The sequence below is a fragment of the Juglans microcarpa x Juglans regia genome, chromosome 2D, assembly GCF_004785595.1.
Source record: "Juglans microcarpa x Juglans regia isolate MS1-56 chromosome 2D, Jm3101_v1.0, whole genome shotgun sequence".
NCBI classification, from domain to species: domain Eukaryota; kingdom Viridiplantae; phylum Streptophyta; class Magnoliopsida; order Fagales; family Juglandaceae; genus Juglans; species Juglans microcarpa x Juglans regia.
This window is the reverse complement of record NC_054596.1, coordinates 893433-916769: the sequence shown is the minus strand read 5'-3', so window position 1 is coordinate 916769 and position 23337 is coordinate 893433. Positions and strand designations below refer to the sequence as shown.

General features: G+C 35.8%; 3 protein-coding genes across 4 annotated transcripts; 1 reads left to right on the top strand and 2 right to left on the bottom strand.

Annotated features, from left to right (window-relative positions):
• Nucleotides 1-399: 399 nt before the first annotated feature.
• LOC121249621 (chlorophyll a-b binding protein CP26, chloroplastic-like) lies at nt 400-2589 on the top strand. The gene is made up of 6 exons (XM_041148344.1): nt 400-829; nt 932-1016; nt 1175-1225; nt 1318-1438; nt 1794-1928; nt 2207-2589. The coding sequence occupies exons 1-6, from the start codon at nt 415-417 to the stop codon at nt 2465-2467; spliced, it is 1068 nt and encodes a 355-aa protein (XP_041004278.1). The 5' UTR covers nt 400-414; the 3' UTR covers nt 2468-2589.
• Nucleotides 2590-2949: 360 nt separating this feature from the next.
• On the bottom strand, nt 2950-18021 carry LOC121249620 (general transcription factor 3C polypeptide 3). Of its 2 annotated transcripts, XM_041148342.1 has the most exons (19): nt 17769-18021; nt 16972-17266; nt 16750-16852; nt 15344-15451; nt 14636-14817; nt 13242-13437; nt 11383-11640; nt 10010-10156; nt 8947-9025; nt 8307-8417; nt 8044-8210; nt 7588-7706; nt 7110-7236; nt 6923-6994; nt 6702-6828; nt 6383-6497; nt 4029-4219; nt 3793-3905; nt 2950-3354 (listed from the first exon to the last, which is right to left on the bottom strand). In XM_041148342.1, the coding sequence occupies exons 2-19, from the start codon at nt 17241-17243 to the stop codon at nt 3088-3090; spliced, it is 2754 nt and encodes a 917-aa protein (XP_041004276.1). In that variant the 5' UTR covers nt 17244-17266; nt 17769-18021; the 3' UTR covers nt 2950-3087. The 2 variants fall into 2 exon arrangements, with proteins under 2 accessions (XP_041004276.1, XP_041004277.1); XM_041148343.1 differs by lacking the exon at nt 11383-11640.
• A 793-nt stretch (nt 18022-18814) lies between these two features.
• LOC121249619 (protein BEARSKIN2-like) lies at nt 18815-22204 on the bottom strand. The gene is made up of 3 exons (XM_041148340.1): nt 21735-22204; nt 20159-20439; nt 18815-19747 (listed from the first exon to the last, which is right to left on the bottom strand). Exons 1-3 carry the CDS (start codon nt 21907-21909, stop codon nt 19058-19060), a joined length of 1146 nt encoding a protein of 381 aa, XP_041004274.1. The 5' UTR covers nt 21910-22204; the 3' UTR covers nt 18815-19057.
• Between the last annotated feature and the right edge of the window lie 1133 nt (nt 22205-23337).

The window sequence follows — 23337 nt, the reverse complement described above, 5'->3', positions numbered from 1 at the left end:
ATCTATCGTATTATATAAAACTACATCAATTTATGAATTTATTTTTATATAATCATTTTATATCTGTAGTAATTCTCATATTGCAACGAGGCACATCCGTGAATTGTGAAAATGATGAATGAGATTTCAGATTAATTTAACATATGATTTCATATATATATATATATATTAGAAATCCATCCTGGGCACGAGTAATTGCCCAATTACACCTTTAACCCCACACCTCGTGAGGAAAACAAAGAAGTCACCATATGTTTTAGTACAGCTGATTGCTGTGGATGAGAGCAAACATATATCCGTGAAACATTGGATGCGACATGTTATCCAAACCGAAGCAATCTACAAGATCAGGAGCATCCCACGTCAGCACCATCATCTGCCACATCACACAGCCCACCCTATCATATCGTTGCAATGGATTACGCGTCCCACCATGCATGCAGACCAATCAAAGCCATGAACATGTATCCTACCTGGCATGCCCACGTCCACCAGCTCAAGCTTATAGTATCTCCTTATTTCTCCGTCATTTGCATTTTCCATTACAATTTTACTCTAAATCACCACTTCACCACAAGAGATTTAGTTTCCGACAATCCAGAAATGGCTTCTCTGGCAGCATCCACTGCAGCTGCCTCTCTTGGTGTGTCGGAAATGCTCGGAAACCCTCTCAATTTCAGTGGTGCCGCCAGGGCATCAGCTCCAACGGCCTCTAGTCCGGCCACCTTCAAGACTGTTGCTATTTTCTCCAGGAAGAAGGCTGCACCGCCTCCCAAGTCAAAGTCTGCTGCTATTTCTTCGGCCGACGAGGAGCTCGCCAAGTGGTATGGTAAGTTTACCGCTTGAACGATGATATCTTTTCGTTTCTATAATAACAAGTTGAGCTCCTTTATGTTGGACTTATCCACATTCTGCATGTCGGTTTGGTTAGGTCCTGACAGAAGAATTTACTTACCGGAAGGCCTCTTGGACAGATCTGAGATCCCGGAGTACTTGACAGGAGAAGTACCCGGAGAGTATGTTACTTCTTCTTAAACTCGTATCTTTCTTTTCAGAATTATATTAGATGGTGCTAAGTTTGGCCTTTAGAGTTACAAATCTTAAGACATTTATAATGTGCTACTACTATATATCTTGTTTGAATGAATAATCTTGCTTGTTCATGTGAATGCAGCTATGGTTATGATCCTTTTGGGCTGAGCAAGAAGCCAGAGAACTTCAGCAAGTATGTTAAAACTCTGTTAATTCCCCATTGATATGCACTGATTAATACATCCATCAATGCAAAAAAATGTCTGGGGGATGCTTTGATTGCAGATATCAGGCGTATGAGTTGATTCACGCCCGCTGGGCAATGCTTGGTGCGGCCGGATTCATTATCCCAGAGGCCTTCAACAAATTCGGTGCTAACTGCGGCCCTGAGGCTGTCTGGTTCAAGGTTCTGTTTTAACCACCCTTCTATATGTTTCACATAAACTTTCCTCTAGCATGAGATGCCCCACGACATTTATTTAGAAAGAACCTAGGCATTGCGAATGTCCAATTCCAGGTATCACAACATGCAGCGCAAGGAAATCAAACTTGACCCTAGTTTTATATGAAGTAAAACAAAACCATGTCTACTCATTAGGGAAAAATATCCCATGTAAAACAATAATCATTGAAGGCAGCTATCTAACTTTTATTTTTTAATGGTAGGTCAGTTTACAGATCATTAAAGTTTATTGTTTTTGGATAGCTTCTTTAAACATAATTGTTCAACTTATGGTGATCATGCATTGTACACAACGCAGACAGGAGCACTACTCCTTGATGGGAACACCTTGAATTACTTTGGGAAGAACATCCCCATCAATCTTGTTCTTGCTGTCGTTGCTGAGGTTGTTCTTGTTGGTGGTGCAGAGTATTACAGAATTATCAATGGCTTGGTATGTGAGGATTTCGTTACATATCCTTGCCTTATCACAAGTATCGGTGCCATTAATAACTGTCTTTTCATGCATGAAATAGCATTTAAAAAAATAAAAAGTATGGTCGATTATAGAGGTTAACCACAATTCATACAGTAACATTGAAATTCATCACTAGTATTTTGAAATCCACAAAAGTAGCATAAAAAGCTTCACCAGGACTCTGCATGTAGATTTTCTGTATCATGGCTATAAGACAAAAGTAATGTAAGCTGCTTGTGTTCTTTTCCTGGTAGGATTTGGAGGACAAGCTTCACCCAGGTGGACCTTTTGATCCATTAGGGCTTGCAAAGGACCCTGACCAAGCTGCAATTCTAAAGGTGAAGGAGATAAAGAATGGCAGACTTGCAATGTTTTCTATGTTGGGTTTCTTCATTCAAGCTTATGTCACCGGAGAAGGTCCAGTGGAAAACCTTGCAAAACATCTCAGTGATCCTTTTGGCAACAACTTGCTCACAGTCATAGCTGGATCTGCGGAAAGAGCTCCAACCCTGTAATTTGAAGTCTCCTCCTCTTTTCCATTAAGAATCGTAGATGTGCATTGTACATGTCAATGAGATGTTCTTAAGGCATTTGACTTCCATCCGTGAAATTGAAAGTCCAACTGTGTTTTAATTTATATAGACCTAGCACTAATCAGTATTCACCTATGTGATTTCATCATGTACATGACAATTCAGCTATGGGTTATATGACCCATAACAACTCGCACTAGCAAGATTAGCATTGAGAATTTCCCATCAGAAAAGTAAATTTCACCAAAGGAGAGTCGCGGAAAATAATTATCAAAAAAAGAAACGGGAACCTACCCAACTTTTAAACTAAAGCACCGGCTCAGTGCAAGCTGCTTTAACTGTAAACATTTTGACAAACCGTTTCCATGAAATATCAAATATCGAAACATAGAATCTCGACAATATTAATACACCAGCAATGAATAAAAAAAGTAAGACCCAAACAATGTAAAGACCTGGTCAAATATATAAAATATTCTTTAATTCCAACAATCAAAGTGCATCCATCATATTATAAGCTAATTAATTTATACAAGTAAATCTACAAATAAGACAAAGTGTTGTTCATGCTAGCTAATAGTTAGTAAATGGGAGATGTATACTCAAATGGTGCAATGATCTTTCAAGACTTGCCTAGCAAGATCAAATGCTCCGCTCTTTTTGTAGATCAGATGCAGGTTATAAGCTGCTTCTCTGCGGAGGTCGCAATATCCCGGCTTCCGATTTTCCACAATGTCTGGATCCTCACAGGGAAGCTTTGGTATGGGGTAATCTTTCTCATGAGTTGCAAGCACTTTCTCGTAATATAAGGCAGCAAGAGTTACAAGGCCAACATGATGATACGCCCTGGCTATGTTATATAACGCTTCCTGCATAAAGGCTTTCTAAGTCAGCCAATTTCCCTTTCCAATAAGGTTTTCCAGAACATGGCATTGCATGACATGAAGCACTTTCTATTAAGAACACAAAATATGGTCTTTGGGCAAAATAAGATCCTCTTATGCCCCTGAATGATCTCAATTTGACATCAAAACACACTCATCAAACGAGTATCCATTCTGTCGAAAGATGCCTCTTAGTAAAAACATCTAAGCTCCACAGTGGCTTCTGGTTTTGTTTCCCTCTACCCATTTCAGGTGTTTTAATGAAGATCTTGCGACTATTAAATCATTTTTACAACTCCATTAAGTATTCAAGCATCTTATTACCGGCATATATAAAGCATCTGATAATTATGTGGATGCCTCTAACAACCTCAAAAGCATGCATACCATACTTAAAAGTTAAATAGGATTACTAAACTGAACCTGGCTGTTTTCACAAAGATGTAAGTTGTTGTAGAGGAAAGCCAAGCCTTGCGCAAGACACTGGTGCTTGTTTTGAAGTCTGAATCCTAGTGCTAAATTAATCAAGGAAGTTCCTGCAGTAAAAACAACATTATGTTATGTTTCAAGTTCAACTAGATTAAATGCATAAAAACAATGCATATATATGCAGCGCTCAAACGAAGATATAGAAAATAATGAAAAATAAAGGGCCTCACCAACACAAAGATTAACCAATGGATTCTCTGGCAGCAGTTTATAAGCTTCAAGGTATTTACTTGAAGCATGCTGATGATTGCTGGCCATGGTAAACTGATGTCCATAGATGATAATGGGTGGTACACAATCTTGGAGTTTACCAAGCATACCACGTAGAAATTTAAAATGCCTTGAATCCCGATTCTCCAGTCTACAACATAGAATACAGATCAAAGGATGATTTAGCCTTGTTTGGGTAATGAGATGAGATAAGAAATTCTCAAAACTTCTCACAATTTTCTTCCCAAAGATCACTCAAACACAAATCTTCAACTTTTTCATCTAATCATTACAACTTTTACAAACTTCAAACCAAAACACAAAAATCAATACAACTTTTTCAAGCTTCAAAACAAAAATTATATGAAAAAATTATATTCAAACAATTTTTTAACTTTATAATATTTTTATTCAACTTTTTCTCTCTTTTCCCAAAACGCAACAAAACATCTTTAACTTAAACCATTTCACTACTATTCCCAAACCATTTCACTACTATTCACCAAATTATGAGATACTCCAAATATCCAAACGAGATAATGTTGAAAATGCGGAATGCCCTCTTACTAAATACTAGGAGTTAGTAAGTAGACGGCCCACTCTGAAGATATAACATTTGAATGTCAGCCATATGTTATATTCCCATACATTCTTATATGTCTATTCACTCGGTATAGCCAGTATACAACTTAGCAGTCCAACAGTCAGGTAGAAAGAGAAAAAATGCACCTACTATGCATATTAATAGTTTTAGTAAAGTATCGGAAAGCCTGTTGTATGAAAAAAAAAAATCAAACTTGGGAAGTAGACAAGGTAATGATATAGAGAATTTGAAGTCTGATATGCGACACTAACTGTAGAAAGGTTTGCAGGGACTATTAATAGAGAAATTTATGTTTTTGGCACAAAAATTATAACGTAAAGCCTCTTACCATATTGGGTTTCTCTCCCAATATTGGGAAACTCAGCCTTTTATGCAATTTGGTGTGAATTCCCTATCTGGTCACCAGCTACAAAAAAGCATACACCATGGGACCTTATTCTCAAACTATACCTTACACCAGTTATTGTCCATCTTACATATCTCCAATCACATCGGCACTACTTTATCAGACCCCCTTGCTCCTTTTTTTTTTTTTTTTTTTATTAATCGATAGACAAAATTTTATAGAGCATCATATAGGCAAAGACCCAAGCATACAGGACATATACAAGAGCGTCGCCTATGTGGGCTAGTTTAGCAATACAAGGAAGTCATGGAAAGACATGCCATTAAAGTCAATTACAATCGACCAATGGAGTAAAGTATTGAAAAATAAACTTCTAATCTCATCCATTGACCGCTCTCGATCTTCAAAACTTCCGGCATTCCTCTCCCTCCAAATACACCACCATAGACAAGTTGGGACAATCTTCCACACTTTTGCAATCTGAGAGTTGCCCCAAATGCCTTGCCAAGAAGCTAGAAGTTTGATTACCCTTTTTGGCATCACCCAAGCCAATCCCAACCGAGCAAAGAAGTCATTCTACAAGGTTGTAGCAATCTCACAATGAAGTAATAGATGATCTATGGACTCTCCACTCTTTTTGCACATACAACACCAATTCATGACTATAATGCTGCATTTCTGTAGGTGTAAGGATCTTCTCTAATGAAGCCGTCCATACAAAACAATTTGCCTTCAAGGGTGCTTTCATCTTCCAAATACTCTTCCATGGGAATGCATTTGTATTATGTGTGATCATGGCTTGATAGTTTTTTTTTTAAAAGCATGATCATGGCTTGATAGTAGGAGCGAACAATGAACTTTCCTTTCTTACAAGAACACCAACAAATCGTGTCTTCGACTCCTCTCATTATACGGATAGAGTACACTAAATCACAGAACTCTGAGAAAGTATCAACTTCCCAGGCTTGTGCGTCTCTGAAAAATGCAACGTTCCATCGGGGAGCACCATGAGATAGAAATAATAGATCCGCAATTGAAGCTTCTTTCATTCTTGCTATACCCCTTGAACCTAAAATATTTTTACCCTAATATGGAGATCTTTGCTCATTTATCTACATTTTCCATTGAATGCCTAATTAAGGAAATAGTTTCCCAAATTAATTGTCCAGGCATATATCCAAATTGATCATTTGACAGCAGTGTCCTGCCATAATCTTTATTTGATCACTCTCTCCCAAAGTTCATGGTGTGACTCATTAAAAGGCAGACAAGAATAACAAAACAAAATCAGGTGTCTAAATAGATGTTTCAGAACAAGTAAAAAAACATTATCAACATATTTTGCAAATGTAAAGGTCAAGTACCTTGAAATTACTTTGTAATAGCAATTCCAGGCAGCAAGGCTGTAAGGATGCTGCTGAACAATGTATTTTACACAGTCAAATCCATGCTTAGGATCTGTGGTGTTGTATGCTATCTCTGTAGAATATTAAAGAAGTATCCCACCTTAGTAATGGCGAAAGATATTCACGTCTTCCTTCTTCAAAGAACATCAAATCAAAGTCTTTCGAGGAAGGTATCCTTCTAACAGAATTTTAAATTGACTTTCGCACAAATAGCAGAATCCTTAATCCAAGGAGGGAGTTCAAAAGAAAGACAACTTCTAAAGAGTTGATGACTTACGAGCTCCAAGAGATCGAAGCTCCTCTTTCTTCTCTGCAGACAGCATGTTATGAGCCAATCTTAAAGTGAGGTTAATAATCTCCAATGCTTCCCAGTATCTTCGCAAGGAAGCCAATGATTTACACAACTATAATTGACAAAATGAAGAAGGTCAGAGCATACAAAATTATTAAAAAAGAAAAAGAAAAGCAAAGCAAAGAAAGGGTTGAATAATAACTAACATCTATTATAAGGCGATGATGCTCTTCATCTTTCAGAAGATCAGGCAAGGGAGGTTCTCGGAGCACTTCTTGCTGAAAGAATCACAGATGGGATATATCCAGGTTGATCAGGCTAAAATCTTACAATTTATCACTTAGGCTGTTCATTCCTTAAGCAAGTCAAAACAAAGCAAAATACAATATATACCGGAGACTCATCATCCCCAGAATCATCACTTTGCCAATCAGCCCCTGAAGCCAGTGCCTCGGCTCTCTTTTTTTCCCTTAATGTTGCCTTCTTCTGAAGTAACCGCCTTGCTCTGGCAGCTTTTGACCTTATACAAAGCTTTGTATAAGTTACAAGCATGAACAAAATAATCCATGAAAATTTCTTAAAAAACTCAAACTATAATAGAATAGAACAAAAAAAGAAAGCTAAATAAAATATATTTGTTTGAAGACAATAATAAGTGAGACTAGGATTTAGAATACTAAACTAGTGAGGATCGAAACCATATGAGGGAAGAGATTTCGGAGTGGGTAGGCCACACTACTACTCAAGCACGTATTAATAAATCTAATTTTGATAAAGTAATAATTAATTAAGACGGAACAAAAGACTGTAGTGCTAGCACTACAGATACACAGATATATGTAGTCAAGACAAGGCAAAATTCACTACTCACAGATCCGACGAGGCAGCGACAGGTCTAAATCCACAAAATACATTCTCCGTTTCTTGATCGTCCAGTACTCTTACTCTTTCAAACAGAACTTTTCTTGAGAGTCTCTTTTTCACTTTAACCTAAATGAAGCATCAATATGGGTTAATACACTTACATTTGACTATTGTGCATTGCAACTTATTTAAGTTTCAGGTTGTGTTTGTTTCTTCCCTTTAAGGATGTATATTCAGTTACAAGCACGCATGCAAAATGGAATTTGTGCTTTAGGTACAATGTTTTTTTTTATAGGTAAAATAAATTTTAGGTACATTGTTGGGCCATTTCTTGGCGCCTTCGTTTTTCAAGAGATTCTATTTTCCAACAAGGTGGCAATTATTCGGGGTAACTCTTTATTTTGAGCCATTCTATATATCTTGGTGGGTGTGAGAGAGTATTTGAATGGTGTCTCATAATTACCTTAGGATGAAGAGTTTCAACATATAATGACTCACGAACTAAAGGGAAGACTGCATCCACAAAGTCCTCAAGCATCCCTTTAGCTCTATATATGTGAGCAAGCTTCAATTTCACCTTTTCATTCAGCCACCATGGTTTAGATTTTTCAGGAGGTAGGTTGATAGAGTCTGCAAATATAAGCCAAAAGACATGAAAATAGTTCATTTAAGCAGTGCTGCACGACAACAAAATTATAAGGAATAGAACACTTCAATCTAAAGTACCTAAATTTTTTGGAGTAAGCAACAATATTGCTTCATCTTCTTTAGATTCTTCCAGGAGGAGGGAAGAAAGAGTTAATCTGGCATTGACATTATCCTCAAGCATTTGTAGAGCTGAATTGGAAAAACTAGTCAGTAGTTTTTTTTTTTATAGGTGTTTTGTAGGAGAAAAAGTGAATAAGTTTCTTTTCTTGCCATTCTTGTGATAATAGAGTGGCCATACTTATAAAAAAAAAATAGCCACAGTTTTAGCTGGTGCAAACATAAAACTTAATGCTCAATCTTGCATCAATATGATACTGTAGCTTGTGTTCTTAAATATTATCCTTTTTCTCAATATTCTTTTCTTCTACCATATCCAGATAGAAAAAGCTTCATACGGAGCCAATCAGATGTCCCATGGTAACTTAATGGCTCCTTTATTTTTTGGAAAAACTTCATAGAAACCCCCTTGTGACTTTTCCCGTTTTGACATTGAGATCCTACTTTCCAATCATAAGTCCTACCTTTGTTTAATCTCTAGCAAAGCACACTCTCCAATCATCATTTTGGAGACAAACCCACGCCCTTCATATGTTCCAATTTTAAAATTACACTTCCAGATATTGATTCACTCCGAAATATCAGTTGGAGTTAAGTTTACCTTTGTACAAGAAGAGAATCGCTTGCAATCTTTCTTTCAAGGATGAGTAACACTGAGCAATTTTCAGATATAAGAAACCCTGCATGAAACAAAGCAACATTATCGGCAGCAAAAATAGATAGATGTTCAAAACAAAAATATACAAAATAAATTTACAAAGAAACTGATTAAAGCACCAAGACAACCAAGACAACCAAGACCAGCTAAGAACATTCGTTAATGCACTCTCACCCAAGTTTGCAACAAAACTTTTCGTCTCATAAGTTTTTGCCTTAGTCTATAGGAACTCGATTTAACAAGAGTCTCAAACCGGAAGCAACCCATGTACACAGGATGTCCACCAAAGAGACAAACCCTTGAAAGGTCATAGCTTACAAGCCAACAACAAAACAGAACTTGATAACGTAGAATAAAAGTTTCATCAAGCAATCACAACTCAATACCCTCAAGGCACATCCTTTCACACAAGCATCACATCACACAAAGGTTGCTGCAGGACTGCAGATCTCCAAAACAGTATTGGGCACCACCAACGAATTCTATGTCCAAACAATATATAACGGAGTGCAGAGTTCCTTAGTTACCATGAATGGAAAAGACAAAATTTCACATGATAGCCCAGAACTTTTACACATAAAGCATCACCTACAGGGACCCCTTATGCAAAATGTCAAGAATCATCCACTAACCAATTATCAAAAGCTAAAATGAATGAGTTTGAGGTGGCAAATTCATGCATGGAAAGTTCATACATCAGAGTTTTTGGATAAGGTAAATTTTATTCCAGGTGTAAAAGAGTGCAACCCATGTACACCAGAAGTATGCAATAAGAACAACCATCTTGTAACACAACAGAATTATTCACTGATAATTCAATATCTTGTAACGACCTGACATATTTCAGTAGTACAGCACAGCTAAATTTTTTTTTTTTTGATAAGTTGTACAGAACAGCTAAATTGAGAACCACACCAGTTCTTATTCATGCACATTATCAGCTGACAACATAAGATGCAGCAAGAAAGACGCATATAGTTCTCATATCAAGCATCATTTTTCTTACATTGTCACCTTCAGCACTTCCTTCCAACATCAGATAGTACTTCAATGCAGAGTTATAATGTTCAAGATTCATCAATGAGTCTGCAGCTTCAGTGATCAAGTCAGCATGATCATTTATGCTTTTTTGCAGCAAAACACAGAAGAGAGCCTATAAATAATGCAAAGATCCTCAGGAATAAGTATAATGATTAACCATTCAAAAGAGATAACACATTAAAAATAAGTATCAGCACATCATATGAATCACCACCACTTACAAAATAGAAGAACTCGATATAGGATATAGGTAATAAACAAAAATAATTCAATCAACATTAAACGGCAAACCACCATAAGCAATCCAAGACTACTTTCTTTTTTTTCCTTTTTGCTAAGCAAAGATACCATGTTTTATTAAAAAAAAAACACCAGGGGCGCATCCCAAGTACACCATAGGTATGCAATGCAAAGCGGACACTTATTTTAAGGAAGGGTAGGGTAGTAATGACTAGTACAACCTACAAAAGATGCAAAACTAACTAAAGCAGAGTGGAAGTTTAATATTATTTTTGTTTTGGGATTTGAAAAAGTTGAATTGTTTATTTTATTTTGTATGGGGATTTGGGAAAGTTGAATGATTAGATGAGTTGAGAAGTTTCCTGAAAACAAACGAGGCCTAACTTGGCTAAATCAGAATTGGTTTCTGTTGATGGTGTGGAAGAGATTGAGACATTGGCTAATCCTCAGATGCAGGATGGCATCTTTGCATATGAAGTATTTGGATCTTCCCCTGGTAGCTTCCTACGAGGCAAAGTCAATATGGGATGGCATTGTTGAGAATTTAGGGTTGTACATATGCATGCAAATGGAGGAAACCGGACCAAATGGCAAAAACCACTTTTAATTCGTCTGAGCATGAACCAGAGACCTTGATGGGAAACACCTGAAATCACAAACATCTGTCTAAATGATAGGCCAGTGAAATCTGACATCACATTGCTGCAGGACATTCCCCACATCAGGATAAAGGCAGGAGCGCTCCTCCAAATCAAGAATAGGCCGCTAAATGATCATTTCACGGGCAAATTGGAATTAACCTCTATGGTAGGAAATGAAATGTTATGGATATAAGGTGAATATGTAAGCCCACGTGGCCCAAAGGGATCCAGTTCTACTGGGAATGCCATGAAGCTAACTGAACTCTATGAGATACCTCAGAATGAACATTAAATTAAACACAAAAAATAAATTATTTGGCCAATGATGGTACGCAAAGTATTCTCTGTCAATCCCTTTTAACATGTCCAGAGTTATGGCATCTTAAGATAATTGCGAGCTCCCGTGAATAATAATCAACAATAGTAACGATTAGTATAAAGTACAAATGTAGCAAACCTCTGCCTTCTCCAAATTTTTAAGGTGAACATGACAGATTCCTTCTTTTACTGTCAAATTCAAAGGCGGCTCTTTTCCTGAATAGTAGGTTAGGTTTGCATGCTCAATAAGTTGGAGAGCTTTTTCGTGGGAATTACATTCCATGAATATGCCAGCTAGCAGATCAATCACACTCAAATCAGCTTCACTTGGATGACTTTTAACATAATCCTCAAGAATGCGGACAGAATGTTCAAGCTGACCACATTTCTGGTACAACTGAACGAAAAGCAAGACAAAAAAATAATATTAATGGACAATTGTTTGCCAAAAATAAATCACTGAAATATCAGAATTAGACAAAACCCCATATACTTGCAGTTAACTCTAAAACACGCGTTCTCAAAAGAGTCATTAGTGAAATGAAACAGCAGACAGATGTATTTAACATTGTCAAGTTAAAAACAGAGCAGTGGACAATAACCATATATATGCATAAACTGAATCAACTCCACTATAAAAAAGATGAAAATCAAAACAAATTTCACAAACAGAAAAATGTTCTAGTCAAGGGAAATATGAGCATTGAAAGTTCAGCTATTTCTTTCACCCCAAAGTTTCAAAACAAGAAACATATATTAGAAAGTGCCCGTGGATAACCCAACACAAATATAAAGGATGAGGGTACCCAGAAGGAAAAAATAGAAAAAAATAGGAAATTACAAAATAAATCCAAAAGTTAAGAAGATTAATACAATCTTAAAATGAGTCCAAATAAACTGAAGTATGAACTGAAGTCTATTTAAACAAGGCCTTAAAAAAACTCAATTTGATAGCTCTGATGGACTTCTCTTTACCTTCAAATGTAGAAGTATATAAAGTTCCCCTCATGCAACTATAATGTGGCAAAAATCATGTCCAACAGTACCAACATTAAAAGAAAGCAACCTTCTATTGCACCAAGCGTCACAAAAGTGGCAGCTTTCTCAGCCAATACATAAACTGTTAGGAAATGATGGGAGTAAAGGAGGAAGCAGGGGCCGTTATATATGCTCTCTGCCAATATGATACTCCAGATTGTGAAGCTATTTCATTAAGTCCCACATTAGGTGGGTGGATTATGAAAGCAACCATCTGTTGAATCCCATATTAATTGGATACTAGAGTATCACACATTGGTTGCATCTTAGGTGGAACTGGGCTTTGTAATTATAAGTGAAACCACAAAGCTTCAATTATAACTACTACCAATCCTTTTAGAATATATTGCATCTGTGATTAGTGTTTCCCCAGGTTGTTACAGCCACTCAACCAACAACATAAACTGTTTAGAAAATCCAAAAAAAATGTACTTTACAAAAAAGTAGATATAAATAAACATAGAAATTTTATTAAGAAAACTATTCCATCTAAAGAAAAGACCACATTGATATCAACTAAGCATATTCAAGGCTGCCCCCAAGTGGCTGCAGTTTGGAGGATGATTCATTTGTGCATTATGTGGTGTATCTGGATGGAAAGGAATGATCGGTGCTTTGAAGATAGGGAGTGCACAATGGAGGAACTTCGGAACTTTTTTGTACGAACCTTATTGCTTTGCTTTTCAGCCATTGTGCTTAATGGAACTAGTGTTCATGATTTTCTAGCTTTAATTTCTGGTTCCTAGAATGTATTTAGGTGTTCTTTTGTATACTTTCTGTATACACGGGCTTCACCTACTTCATTCATACCAATAAAATTTTCATTTTACTTATAAAAAAAAAATATCAACTAAGCAAAGCAAAAGAACACATAAAACAACATGACTACATATGATGGTATTGTGTGCAAATTCAAATCAAATTTGTGAGGGATTTTATTCACAAGGAAAAAGGTAAAACCTTCGCCCCCTTCTTGAGTGCTTCAATGTTATCAAGATTAAGTTGATATATTTGTTCATATGACTCTGCAGCTTTTTGATAATCTCCAAGCGCAACATGGATTGATGCACGATGAGATCTTAGAGTAATATCCTTAGGATCCGCCGTTATTGCTTTAGAAAGGCAATAATTAGCTTGACCAATGTTTCCTTGTTCACTGCATTTGAAAGTCCACAATTCTTTTCATGCATATACAAGTAGTGAGGTGAATAGTTACAAACATAAAAATAATTAAACAAGTCAAAAACAATACTATCAATTAGAAAATGTACATATAGAATCCTCAATTGTGTTAATTAACAGGGAAAAAGAAGTTCTTAATGGGGAACTCGCAGTGTGCTAGTTGCAATTTAGTGAAGGAGAAGAGAAGGTCGGGCATGAAAACACTAAGAAGTAGATACTTCTCGTCCCAATTGACTAGGTGAAATTTTTTATTTCCTAAAAAAAAGAGACAGACAGACAGAAAGTAAGTCAGAAGACTAGGTGAGGTACTGTAACTGCTACTTATCTCCTAATTCAGCTCCTTAAAAATAAAAAATTGACAAGTGAAAAGATTGCAAATAAAATTAGCAACGATGATAATTTCTACTCAAACAAGTAAAAGTAATAGCAACGATGATACTTTTTTAAAATAAGATTAGCCTGATTAAATTGATCATCCATTTCAATGCATCTATCCAAGAAAGAATCTTTTTTTGATAGGTATATCCAAGAAAGAATCTTAAAACAAAATGAAGGAACAAAAGATGAAAAATGCATACAGTAATGTTCCTTTTTAGCAATTCTCTTTCTAAAGTATAAATCTAAATATGATTAACATGTCAAAACATTGTATGTTGACACTACTAAAGACACTACTAATAGACCAATATATATATATATATATATATATATATATATTATAGGTACTAATAGACCAATATATATTACCAAGATGAAACTTTGATCCAGAAAAATATGCCAGAACCCTAGTTAATCAACTCGATCAAACTGGTTTGAATCTAAAACCTAAGGCTTTCCGAACACCATGATTAACACAATTAGTCAAACCTCCACATTAAAGATTGTCATTTCAAGTTGTGAAAGCATTAATGAACATCTCATAGCTGCTCCAGGTGTAAAAGAGTCTCGCCATGCTTGAACTGACAGCATGTTTAAGATCAAATGACAAACAGGGAAATTAAATATCAAACAACCGAGCTTAAAAATATGAATCTCTGCATAAGTTTCGTATGCACCTCAGATATACATCATTCATTATAATACAAATGGGTCTACAATTAGATGAAAAGGCTGTTAAATGCATAAGATCAAGGTACAAAAAATAAAGAACCCACAACCATGAGAAACCTTACATGGACCAGGTAAGAAGCCGCTTCCACAGGGATGAATTTTTTGGTTTCAAATGCGCAGAAATCATGTAGAAATTTGAGGCTTTCTTATCATCACCAAGTGCATTATGGACAAGTCCAAGGGTGTGATACGGGTCAGGCAAATTTGGTGCTAGCCTAATAACTTCATGCAACACTGATTTGGCCTGCAACAAAAAATTTGCGACATGTTAGCGGACCAAAACTATTGAAGGATGAAGGCTGAAGTAATACCCCCTAGAACCTTCCCTAAATCAAATACAACTAAAACTGCCATGCCAAAGATCCCACGCCTAAAATATAAATTTCTGCTTAGACTTGAGTAAACTCTGAAAGGTAACTGCTGAAGAACATTATAACCAAGGAGCAATGTTTTGCAACACAGATTTTTGAAAGATGGCAAGCATTACGCAAGGAGGAAATGTGTTGTGTAGCAACAGCCAGATTTCTAATGCAGATATACTTTACAAATCGAAGACAATTGAGGAGTGCCTGGCAGACAAAATGAATAGTGAATAACAAAGAATCTCAAAGCTGGCAATTGGCATATTAACAAAAATATGACTCTCAGTAGACAGCCGCAACGATGCATTACTTTTCTGAAGAGAGATACTTATCTTAGAAGCAAAGTAGCAATTTCATCTAATACCCAAAAAATTAATGCTCAACAACAAAATTCATCAAGCATCTTACCTCTTCAAAACAACCATGTGCATAATGAAGAGTGGCATCTCCAAGCATTCTTGTAATTTCAGGGCTGAGTTTATTCTTTGACCCTTTCCGCCTACCTCTTTTCTTAGGCTGCATAAGGGACATAATAAAAAAAAGGTGGAGCATAACCTTTAATTCCTTTTCACTCTAGACTATCACAATTTGATATCCTTCCTAAGTACAATCAGTATTTGCAATTTATGTAAATTGGAAATCCTAAAGCATTTGAAAAACAGTGTCAGAGCGACCAGGAAGTCAGTCCTGCCATAGCATAAGAAGAAGCAGCTAATGCTAAGAGCTTTTTTATGCTCTCTCTGTTTTTTCCAGCGGAAGTCTAAATCTTAAGGCCATTATTCGAGAGTGAAGAGAGCAACCAAAAATGATAGCATACATCCACTAGGACCACTACCTTCTTGTAACACCCCAATCCCACATTGGGAATATAGATAAGCCACATATAGGGGGCAGGTTATAAAGGCATTCAATGGGTACTAAGTCCCACATTGGCAACCTGCTAGGTGAAACTGGGCTTCATAAGAGATTCTAAAAAAGCTTCAAATTGACTAGTCATTTTTGGATTTATGGTGCAGATCTGGCAAACACTTTTCATGGGCCGTTACATACGGTATCAAAGCCACCTAGTAAGATAACAGTTTGAAACAAAAGCACTGCATAACATGACCCTGATGAGGGCATCACAAATAGAGAGGGAGTTTGTAACACCCCAGTCACACATTGAGAATATAAATAATCCACATAGAGTGGGTAGGTTATAAAAGGTAGCGATGGGTACTAGTCATATAGTGGCTACTTACTAGGTGAAATTGGATTTTATAAGTGCTTCTAGGGAAACTTTAAACTGGTTAGTCTTTTGGGGTTATTGCACAGATGTGGCCAGCGCTTTCCCAAGGTCATCACACTTTGTTTCCTTCTTTAAGTTCTCGGGGTGGACTGTCATGCAGTTGGGGGGTGCTTGGCTGAAGAATCAACATAAGTGTCTTTATTTATAATTGCCTATCCCACCTTTATAGAAGTACATAACTACATGTTACTTTCCGAGGCCTTGACACTGCAATTTTTCTAGGCTTTATTATATCTTTGAATATTCATAACTTTTAATGGTATCAGATAATTTTTTTTTCAAGAGTGAAGGGAAAAAACGTGAGTAAGATAATAGTAAGAAGATTAAAGCTATCGGATCAAAAGGAAAACTTTAAATGATTCTAAAAATAAGTTATGATAAAAAAAAAACACCAACGTAAAAGCAGATTTCCAGCTTCCGGGACACCAGAAAATAATACATGGAAATAACTTGTGTAAATTTTGCGCCTATTTTTCATTGTGATACTTGCAAAATTTAGAATAACAATTACTATCAGATTCCACACCTTCCTTGATTTCCTTCGAATGCCATAGTTCATGGCTTCCATTATTTCATCTATGATTGCTCCAGATATATCTTCTTGCCTGGCCTTCTTTGAATTTTCTTCACTGTTTGGAAGAGCTTGATATAATCAATCAAGAAAATACAAATTCCAACCTCACACGAAAGGAATAAGAAATAAAAACAAAGAAACTAAAACTTAATCCTTAAGAGATGGAACTCTTACCGTTGACTATTGGCAAGTGATTTTCGTTTTTTCTCAGCCAGAGCTTCATACTCAAGGCGCTCGAATTGCTCATATGGTTGGACACCAGAATCAGCATCATCTTCCACAAAGTCCAAGGGATTTATCCCATCTTTAAATCTGAAAGTATACTCCCCTTCATCATCATTGTCCTCTTCTTCTCCTCCTTCTTCTTCTTCCTCTTGTCCCTCTTCTTCTTCTTCCTCTTCTTCTTCTTCCCCAACATCTACTTTCATGCTGTCTTCAACACCCATAGCAAGAGAGCCTTTCAAAGTACCTTCAAGTTCAAGAATTTCATCAAACAGTTGATAAAATGATTAACAAAATCCAAATAACAGAAGATATATACAAAACTTATCAATCTTGCGCCCACCACATATGAATTGTATGTTATTTTACTTAGCATATAACTTTCTTTTGAAACTAAAATTCCAAACCAAAAAAATCTTCGCTAGCCGAGAAACTACAAATAAAATAAAAAAAACTTCGATGACCCAAACAGACAACAAACTCACGTTCTCCATTCAACCAGTGCACATAAAATCCCCAAATAATAAATTCAATCGAATTTCATCAGAATTCAAGAAATCAAAATCAAAAACAAAATCAATTCTCACAAATCCACTTAATCGATCAGCCAAGGTATTGAACATCGCCTCTGAACCCGAATATGGAAGAGGGACAAGGAGAAGGGACACACTGGGAGGTGTGGCTGTGAACGGGGCGGAGACAACCAACATTAGCTATAGAGAGAGAGAGAGAGAGAGAGAGGGACTTACCGGAGTGCGGTGGTGCTAGGCCAACCAAGTAGGCGGCTTGACAGTGGAAAGTGGCTTGATTGGATGGTGTTGTGAGGCGGTGCACGAAGAGGGTAAAAGAAGGAGATTGGAAGGCAGTGAAGGGTACCGGAGAGAGAGTGTGTGTTTCCAAGAGAAGAAAAGAAGAAGAGAGTGAAGGAGTCGCAGCGTCGCCCGTTACCGTTGCAGAGAAGAGAGTTGGTTTTCTTATTTCTCGGTCGAGAAATATGCTTGAATAATCTAAATAGAATTTATAATTTATACGTCTTTCAAAATAATAATAATAATAATAATAATTTATAAGCTAAATTGTTTTATAATTCTTCTTTTTCAACCTTGAAAAATGGATTCCTGAATTTGAAAAGGTTTTCCAATCTAATTTTAAGAGTTAAAAAAAGTTTGATCAGTAATTTATATGTATAATTAAGATTTTAATTTTAAGTTTTGACAATTAATTTCTTTAAATTTTGTTAGATTTAAGACTTAATTAGGGTTTAGAATTAAAAATGCTATATACCTTTAAAAAAAAAAGAATTAAAAATGCTATACTCATCGTCCTTATAACATGATCATCAACCGAATAGTATCAAATATCCGACAAATAATTGAAAGATACCAAATAATTTTTCAATTAATTGATGTTACAATATTAATGGATGATGAAAGATGATGATTGAAATGATTAATAACATACATCCATCTGATCACTGATCTTATCTTCCAGTACTATTAATATAAAATTATTTATTAATTTTTGTTATTTTAGAGATCAATAATTTTATATAATGGTTATGACCAACATTACATCAACCTAATTTAATGATAGTTAGAAAAGAATATTATAGTATATAACATAATTTATATACTATAATATTATTAATTTGTTGTACAATATGTTTTGAAATATTAATGAATCACAGCTCATTAGCTTCCATATAGTACTCTCCCTTCGCATATGCATGTATAGTACTATATATATATATATATATATATACCCGCTGCACGCACTATCCAAAAAATAAAAACAGTCAAATCGAGTGGAAGGCTTATAAAATTTAAACAATGTGATAATGTTCGAATGAATGAGTGAAAGAACGAAGTCAAACCAATAAATCACTATCAGCTTAGATTTTTTTTTGTTTTTAAACTGATCGCATATATTGGAAAATTAATATTTAGAACCAGGCATGCATATTGATTAGTGGTCTGCTTCATTAATGCTGTTTGATCGGTTTTGCACGTACGTACGGCTATTTGCCATAGCCCCAGAACTAGAAGTCCATCTCTCCGCGCAATGAAAGCGGATTGATTTGGTTTACGGACGATGATGCGTTTATATCCTCGAATATCACCCCTTTGGAGGAGTCTTCGTTTCCAAGATCACCACGATCAGAAGTGACAAGGTGGCGGTCGAGCATAGCCCATTGCTGCATAACCTCAACCTCTGATCTCCCTGTTACCATCTGTTGAGCCACCGCCGGCTCAGAACATGTGCCCACCTCTAAGCTGCCCGGCTCACATGAGTTAGCAGCCTGGTACCGGAGGCTCTCACTACCGCTCTCACAATCTCTAGAGTTTGACATGAGCTGCTTGACCATTATGCAGGGTGACTCCGAATTATTAGGGAGCTGGATCGAGTAGTCAAAGCCGAGCTGGGGCTTGTGATCAACTGTCGGAAAAAGGCCGGGTTGGGATTGGAAAAGGGAGTATTGAGATATTGCTGGGATGTGGGAATATTGATGGAGTGCTAGTTCGGGGTCAAAGCTTGGTTGGTTGCCCTTGTTGTGGTGTTGATGTGCTAGGTACTGGTTTTCTGATCTGTGCATAAAGGAACGAGATTGATTGTTGCTTAAAGCGGTGTTGAGCTGTTGACCCGAGTTCATACTCGACCCTCCTCCAGCACTCCCAACCTTGAATAGATTCTTCTTCTTGAACACCCTGCACACCACCCAGCCATCTTCCTAGAGTACAAATGAATAAAACAAAAAAAAAAAAAAATCAAAACTAGAGAAGTCAAACAAAGCGTACTACAAAAGTTTTGATTAATTCAATTGTAGATCTTGGCCGTTTCAATTTTCGCCTTCAGAAAGAAGGGCTTTCCTAATATATTGATATAACACTCACGCGCATATGTACGTGTATATATATGGACTCACGACTGTAATTATTATTTATATATATATATCGATGCACAGATCCGATAATTAAGCTCAATTATGCAAGACATGCATCTTTTATGGCCATCAATAAACCGGCCTTTTAAGTAAGGAAAATGATTTTCTTATAAATATATATGCTCGCCGGAAATATGCCTTTTTCTTGTAGTGATACTCCTATATGGTGTGGGCATGGCAGAGCTCTGAAAGACTTACAGCATTGGAATTTCCTTGTGGATCATCACCGTCTTCAAGCCGGTATTCGTGCATGATCCAGTCAGTCTTCTGACCGTGGGGAGCTCTCCCTCTGTAGAAAACAAGCGTTTTTCTCATACCAATCTTTTTGTAGCTGTTCCTGATGCACTTGTCTCTCCCTGTTGCCTTCCAGAACCCAGCATTTGTTGCTCTATTTGTCCTTGATCCCGTTGGGTACTTCCTATCCTTGTGACTGAAGAAGTACCACTCGTTTTGAGGAGTAGATCCAATCTTACATCTCTCTAAACATAAGCAAAGCAGCACCATCAAAATACTAATCAGCTAATTAATTAGGTTTAATCACGGGTAAATTAAGTACTGCATATATATATGCGACACATGCATGCATATGGGGCATATCATGAACAAGGTATACGTGTGTGTCTATATATATATATATATATATATATATATATATATAAATATATATATATATATCTAATTAGCGTTTTGACTCAAAAGTACTTCGCCATGTGAGAAAGCCAAATCTTGAAGGAAGAGCAACTAATATAATATTACTTTATTTTTTGAGTGTACTCGTGAAGGAGAAGCATGCATTGTATTAATAAATTATGCAACTCATTCTTCATGCTTGTTTAAATTAAGAATAAATTTCCTAGCTTGATCAGTGTCGACTTTATATTATAATTTTCATGACATTAATTGATCTATATATATATATATATATATTTCGTTTATCTTATAAGAGTTTGATCAATCAAAATATCGAATATCGGACGTCCCTGGCCGGTAAAAATAAACTCTTAATAATTCCCACGTTTGTAAGTTTGTAACTCATCAAGCAAGCGTTACGTACGAACGGGTCCACAGTCCCTTAAACAGCCAAACCTGCATGATCATTCGATCTCCAAAGGAATAGATGCATGCACCTACCAAGAAATTGATCTATATATATATATATATATGTTCCTTAATTAACGTACGTTATTCATATTATTGCTACTGTGACATTTATTAAATTTAAGTACTACTTAATTTATGTGATCTGATCTTTCAATACAGATTAATTTCATGCAGAGCTCTTACTGCTTCCAACTAATTATTAATTCCATTATATATAAGCGAGATCATGAAGACATTTGCCTCAAACGACTGATCTCTTGCTAATCCAAACATTTAGTTCAGAAAGATAAATTGACCGGCCTATAAGAGAATTAATTAATTTTCGATATTGATCATCATTTAGAATGCTATATATATATATATATATATATATATATATATATATATATATATATATATATATATATATATATATATATAGGCCTTTGATCATATAAATAGATCCTATAATTTACAGTACCTGCTGGTTAAGCTCAGCATTCAAGATTCTAGAACCGATCTTCTTTTTCGTTTCAGTTTTGGCAAATTCTCTAGAATGATTAAGATTCTAGCATGCACTAACATGAGTATACTAACCTCCATGATCAAAACAGCATATATACATAAATTAATTAATAAGATAGACGTACAGTAGATTAATTTAATTATATATAAAGCATGGTTTAGTACGTACCTTGCAAGTCCCAAGGCTCCATCTTATTCAAGTCCACCTCTCTAATAACATCCATTTCAAACTTCTGAAACGACACCTTCTTCTCCAAGTAGTAGTGAAGCAGCTCTTCGTCCGTCGGGTGGAATCGAAACCCAGGAGGCACACCGCCAGTGGTACTCGAGGAAGCTGCTGCCATTACCAGGCCGAGCCAGGAATTAACCAGTACAAGAATGTTAGTCAGGAATTAACTAGCTCCTCCTCTTGAACCAAGCTTCCGATCTGCGATCTTCTCTCCAAAACTGTCTCTCTATATATATAGGTTGAGCAATAAGTTTCTCCGTGTGAATCCCGTCATGGCCGGGACTTATATATATAACATATATCACCAATAATATTATTATCGGTGTCAACGGGGGCATGGTTTATGCGAAAATGTTGACGGCCGGTGACTACGCCGGCATGAATGGATAAAGCTATCGTGAAAAGCAAGTGATCTAAGGAAAGGAAGCCGCTAGGATGGTATTTATATATATATATATATATATATATATATATATAGTTTAACACTTCTTCTACGGGCTTATACGGAGCGTTCCGTATACTCTCCTGCATGCCGCCATTATATATAGTACGTGAGCTCCGTATATACAAGAAGAGCTAGCACAGACTGACAAACCTTAACAATTGCCCAGTAATTTCCATTTTTTCTTTGTTTAGACGTTGATGGTATCCGTGTTATATATATATATATATATATGTATGTATGTATGTATGTATATGTATACATATATATATATATGGAGAATGTTAGGGTGTACATCAAATGTACATTAGTGTGCATAATATTTTGTTTTTCTTTTTATTTTTTAAATATTTTTAACCATTAAGAAAATATATATATATATATATATATATATGAGTTGACATATTTGATGGACATTATATTTAAGAGTTGTACTATCATTTTCCTATATATATATATATATATATATATATATATATATATATATATATATGAAGATCCACGCGCTGTGCATAATACTGATCACGAGTGACCATTAATTCTCACCTATCTATCCAATTATAAATTAAACTATTTAAAGCTATAAAAATGATCCCGAGAAAATAAAAGATAAATATTTTAATAATGAGATTTTGACTGTTCTCTAAGCAAGGATTGGAAAAAATAGCTTCTAAACTTTCTTGCATTTTCACAATTGAATGGAGAGCCAACATTTTATATGGGTAAGGTGTAAACAGCATTATTATGTTAACTCTAGTAGTTAATTAGAGTTCAATGTACATTGCCCTCATGATATACAGTTGGAAATTATGTAGTACTAATGGCTTCGGCATGCACATGTAGGGATGAACCACCTTGAGAAGATTCATACTAATTCACTTGATTGATTCAAGTGCACGATATCTGCAAGTGGCTGACTAATTATTAATTGGGTTCGATTCATGATCTCCATTGAGCTGGCCGATCTTTCTCAATTAGTCCAACCAATTCTCTAAATTTATTAGTCATTGAGTATCAACTAGAAATTTAAGAAAATTACTTTGTGATGAGAATGAATATTTATAGTGAGAACAAACTCATTTTAATAGAAAATTATCATTT

What these genes read in the sequence shown, in the direction of transcription:
- LOC121249621 (XM_041148344.1), top strand. Translation starts at nt 415, where the DNA reads ATGGATTACGCGTCCCACCATGCATGCAGACCAATCAAAGCCATGAAC. An exon ending in GGAGCTCGCCAAGTGGTATG is followed by an intron (nt 830 to 931) that starts GTAAGTTTACCG and finishes CGGTTTGGTTAG; the next exon opens with GTCCTGACAGAAGAATTTAC. An exon ending in ACAGGAGAAGTACCCGGAGA is followed by an intron (nt 1,017 to 1,174) that starts GTATGTTACTTC and finishes ATGTGAATGCAG; the next exon opens with CTATGGTTATGATCCTTTTG.
- LOC121249619 (XM_041148340.1), bottom strand. Translation starts at nt 21,909, where the DNA reads ATGGCAGCAGCTTCCTCGAGTACCACTGGCGGTGTGCCTCCTGGGTTT. An exon ending in GGAGCCTTGGGACTTGCAAG is followed by an intron (nt 20,440 to 21,734) that starts GTACGTACTAAA and finishes GCTTATGTTTAG; the next exon opens with AGAGATGTAAGATTGGATCT. An exon ending in CACAAGGAAATTCCAATGCT is followed by an intron (nt 19,748 to 20,158) that starts GTAAGTCTTTCA and finishes TTTGTACTCTAG; the next exon opens with GAAGATGGCTGGGTGGTGTG.
- LOC121249620 (XM_041148342.1), bottom strand. Translation starts at nt 17,243, where the DNA reads ATGGGTGTTGAAGACAGCATGAAAGTAGATGTTGGGGAAGAAGAAGAA. An exon ending in GTCGCTGCCTCGTCGGATCT is followed by an intron (nt 7,237 to 7,587) that starts GTGAGTAGTGAA and finishes GCTTTGTATAAG; the next exon opens with GTCAAAAGCTGCCAGAGCAA. An exon ending in ATTGGTTAATCTTTGTGTTG is followed by an intron (nt 3,906 to 4,028) that starts GTGAGGCCCTTT and finishes TTTTTACTGCAG; the next exon opens with GAACTTCCTTGATTAATTTA.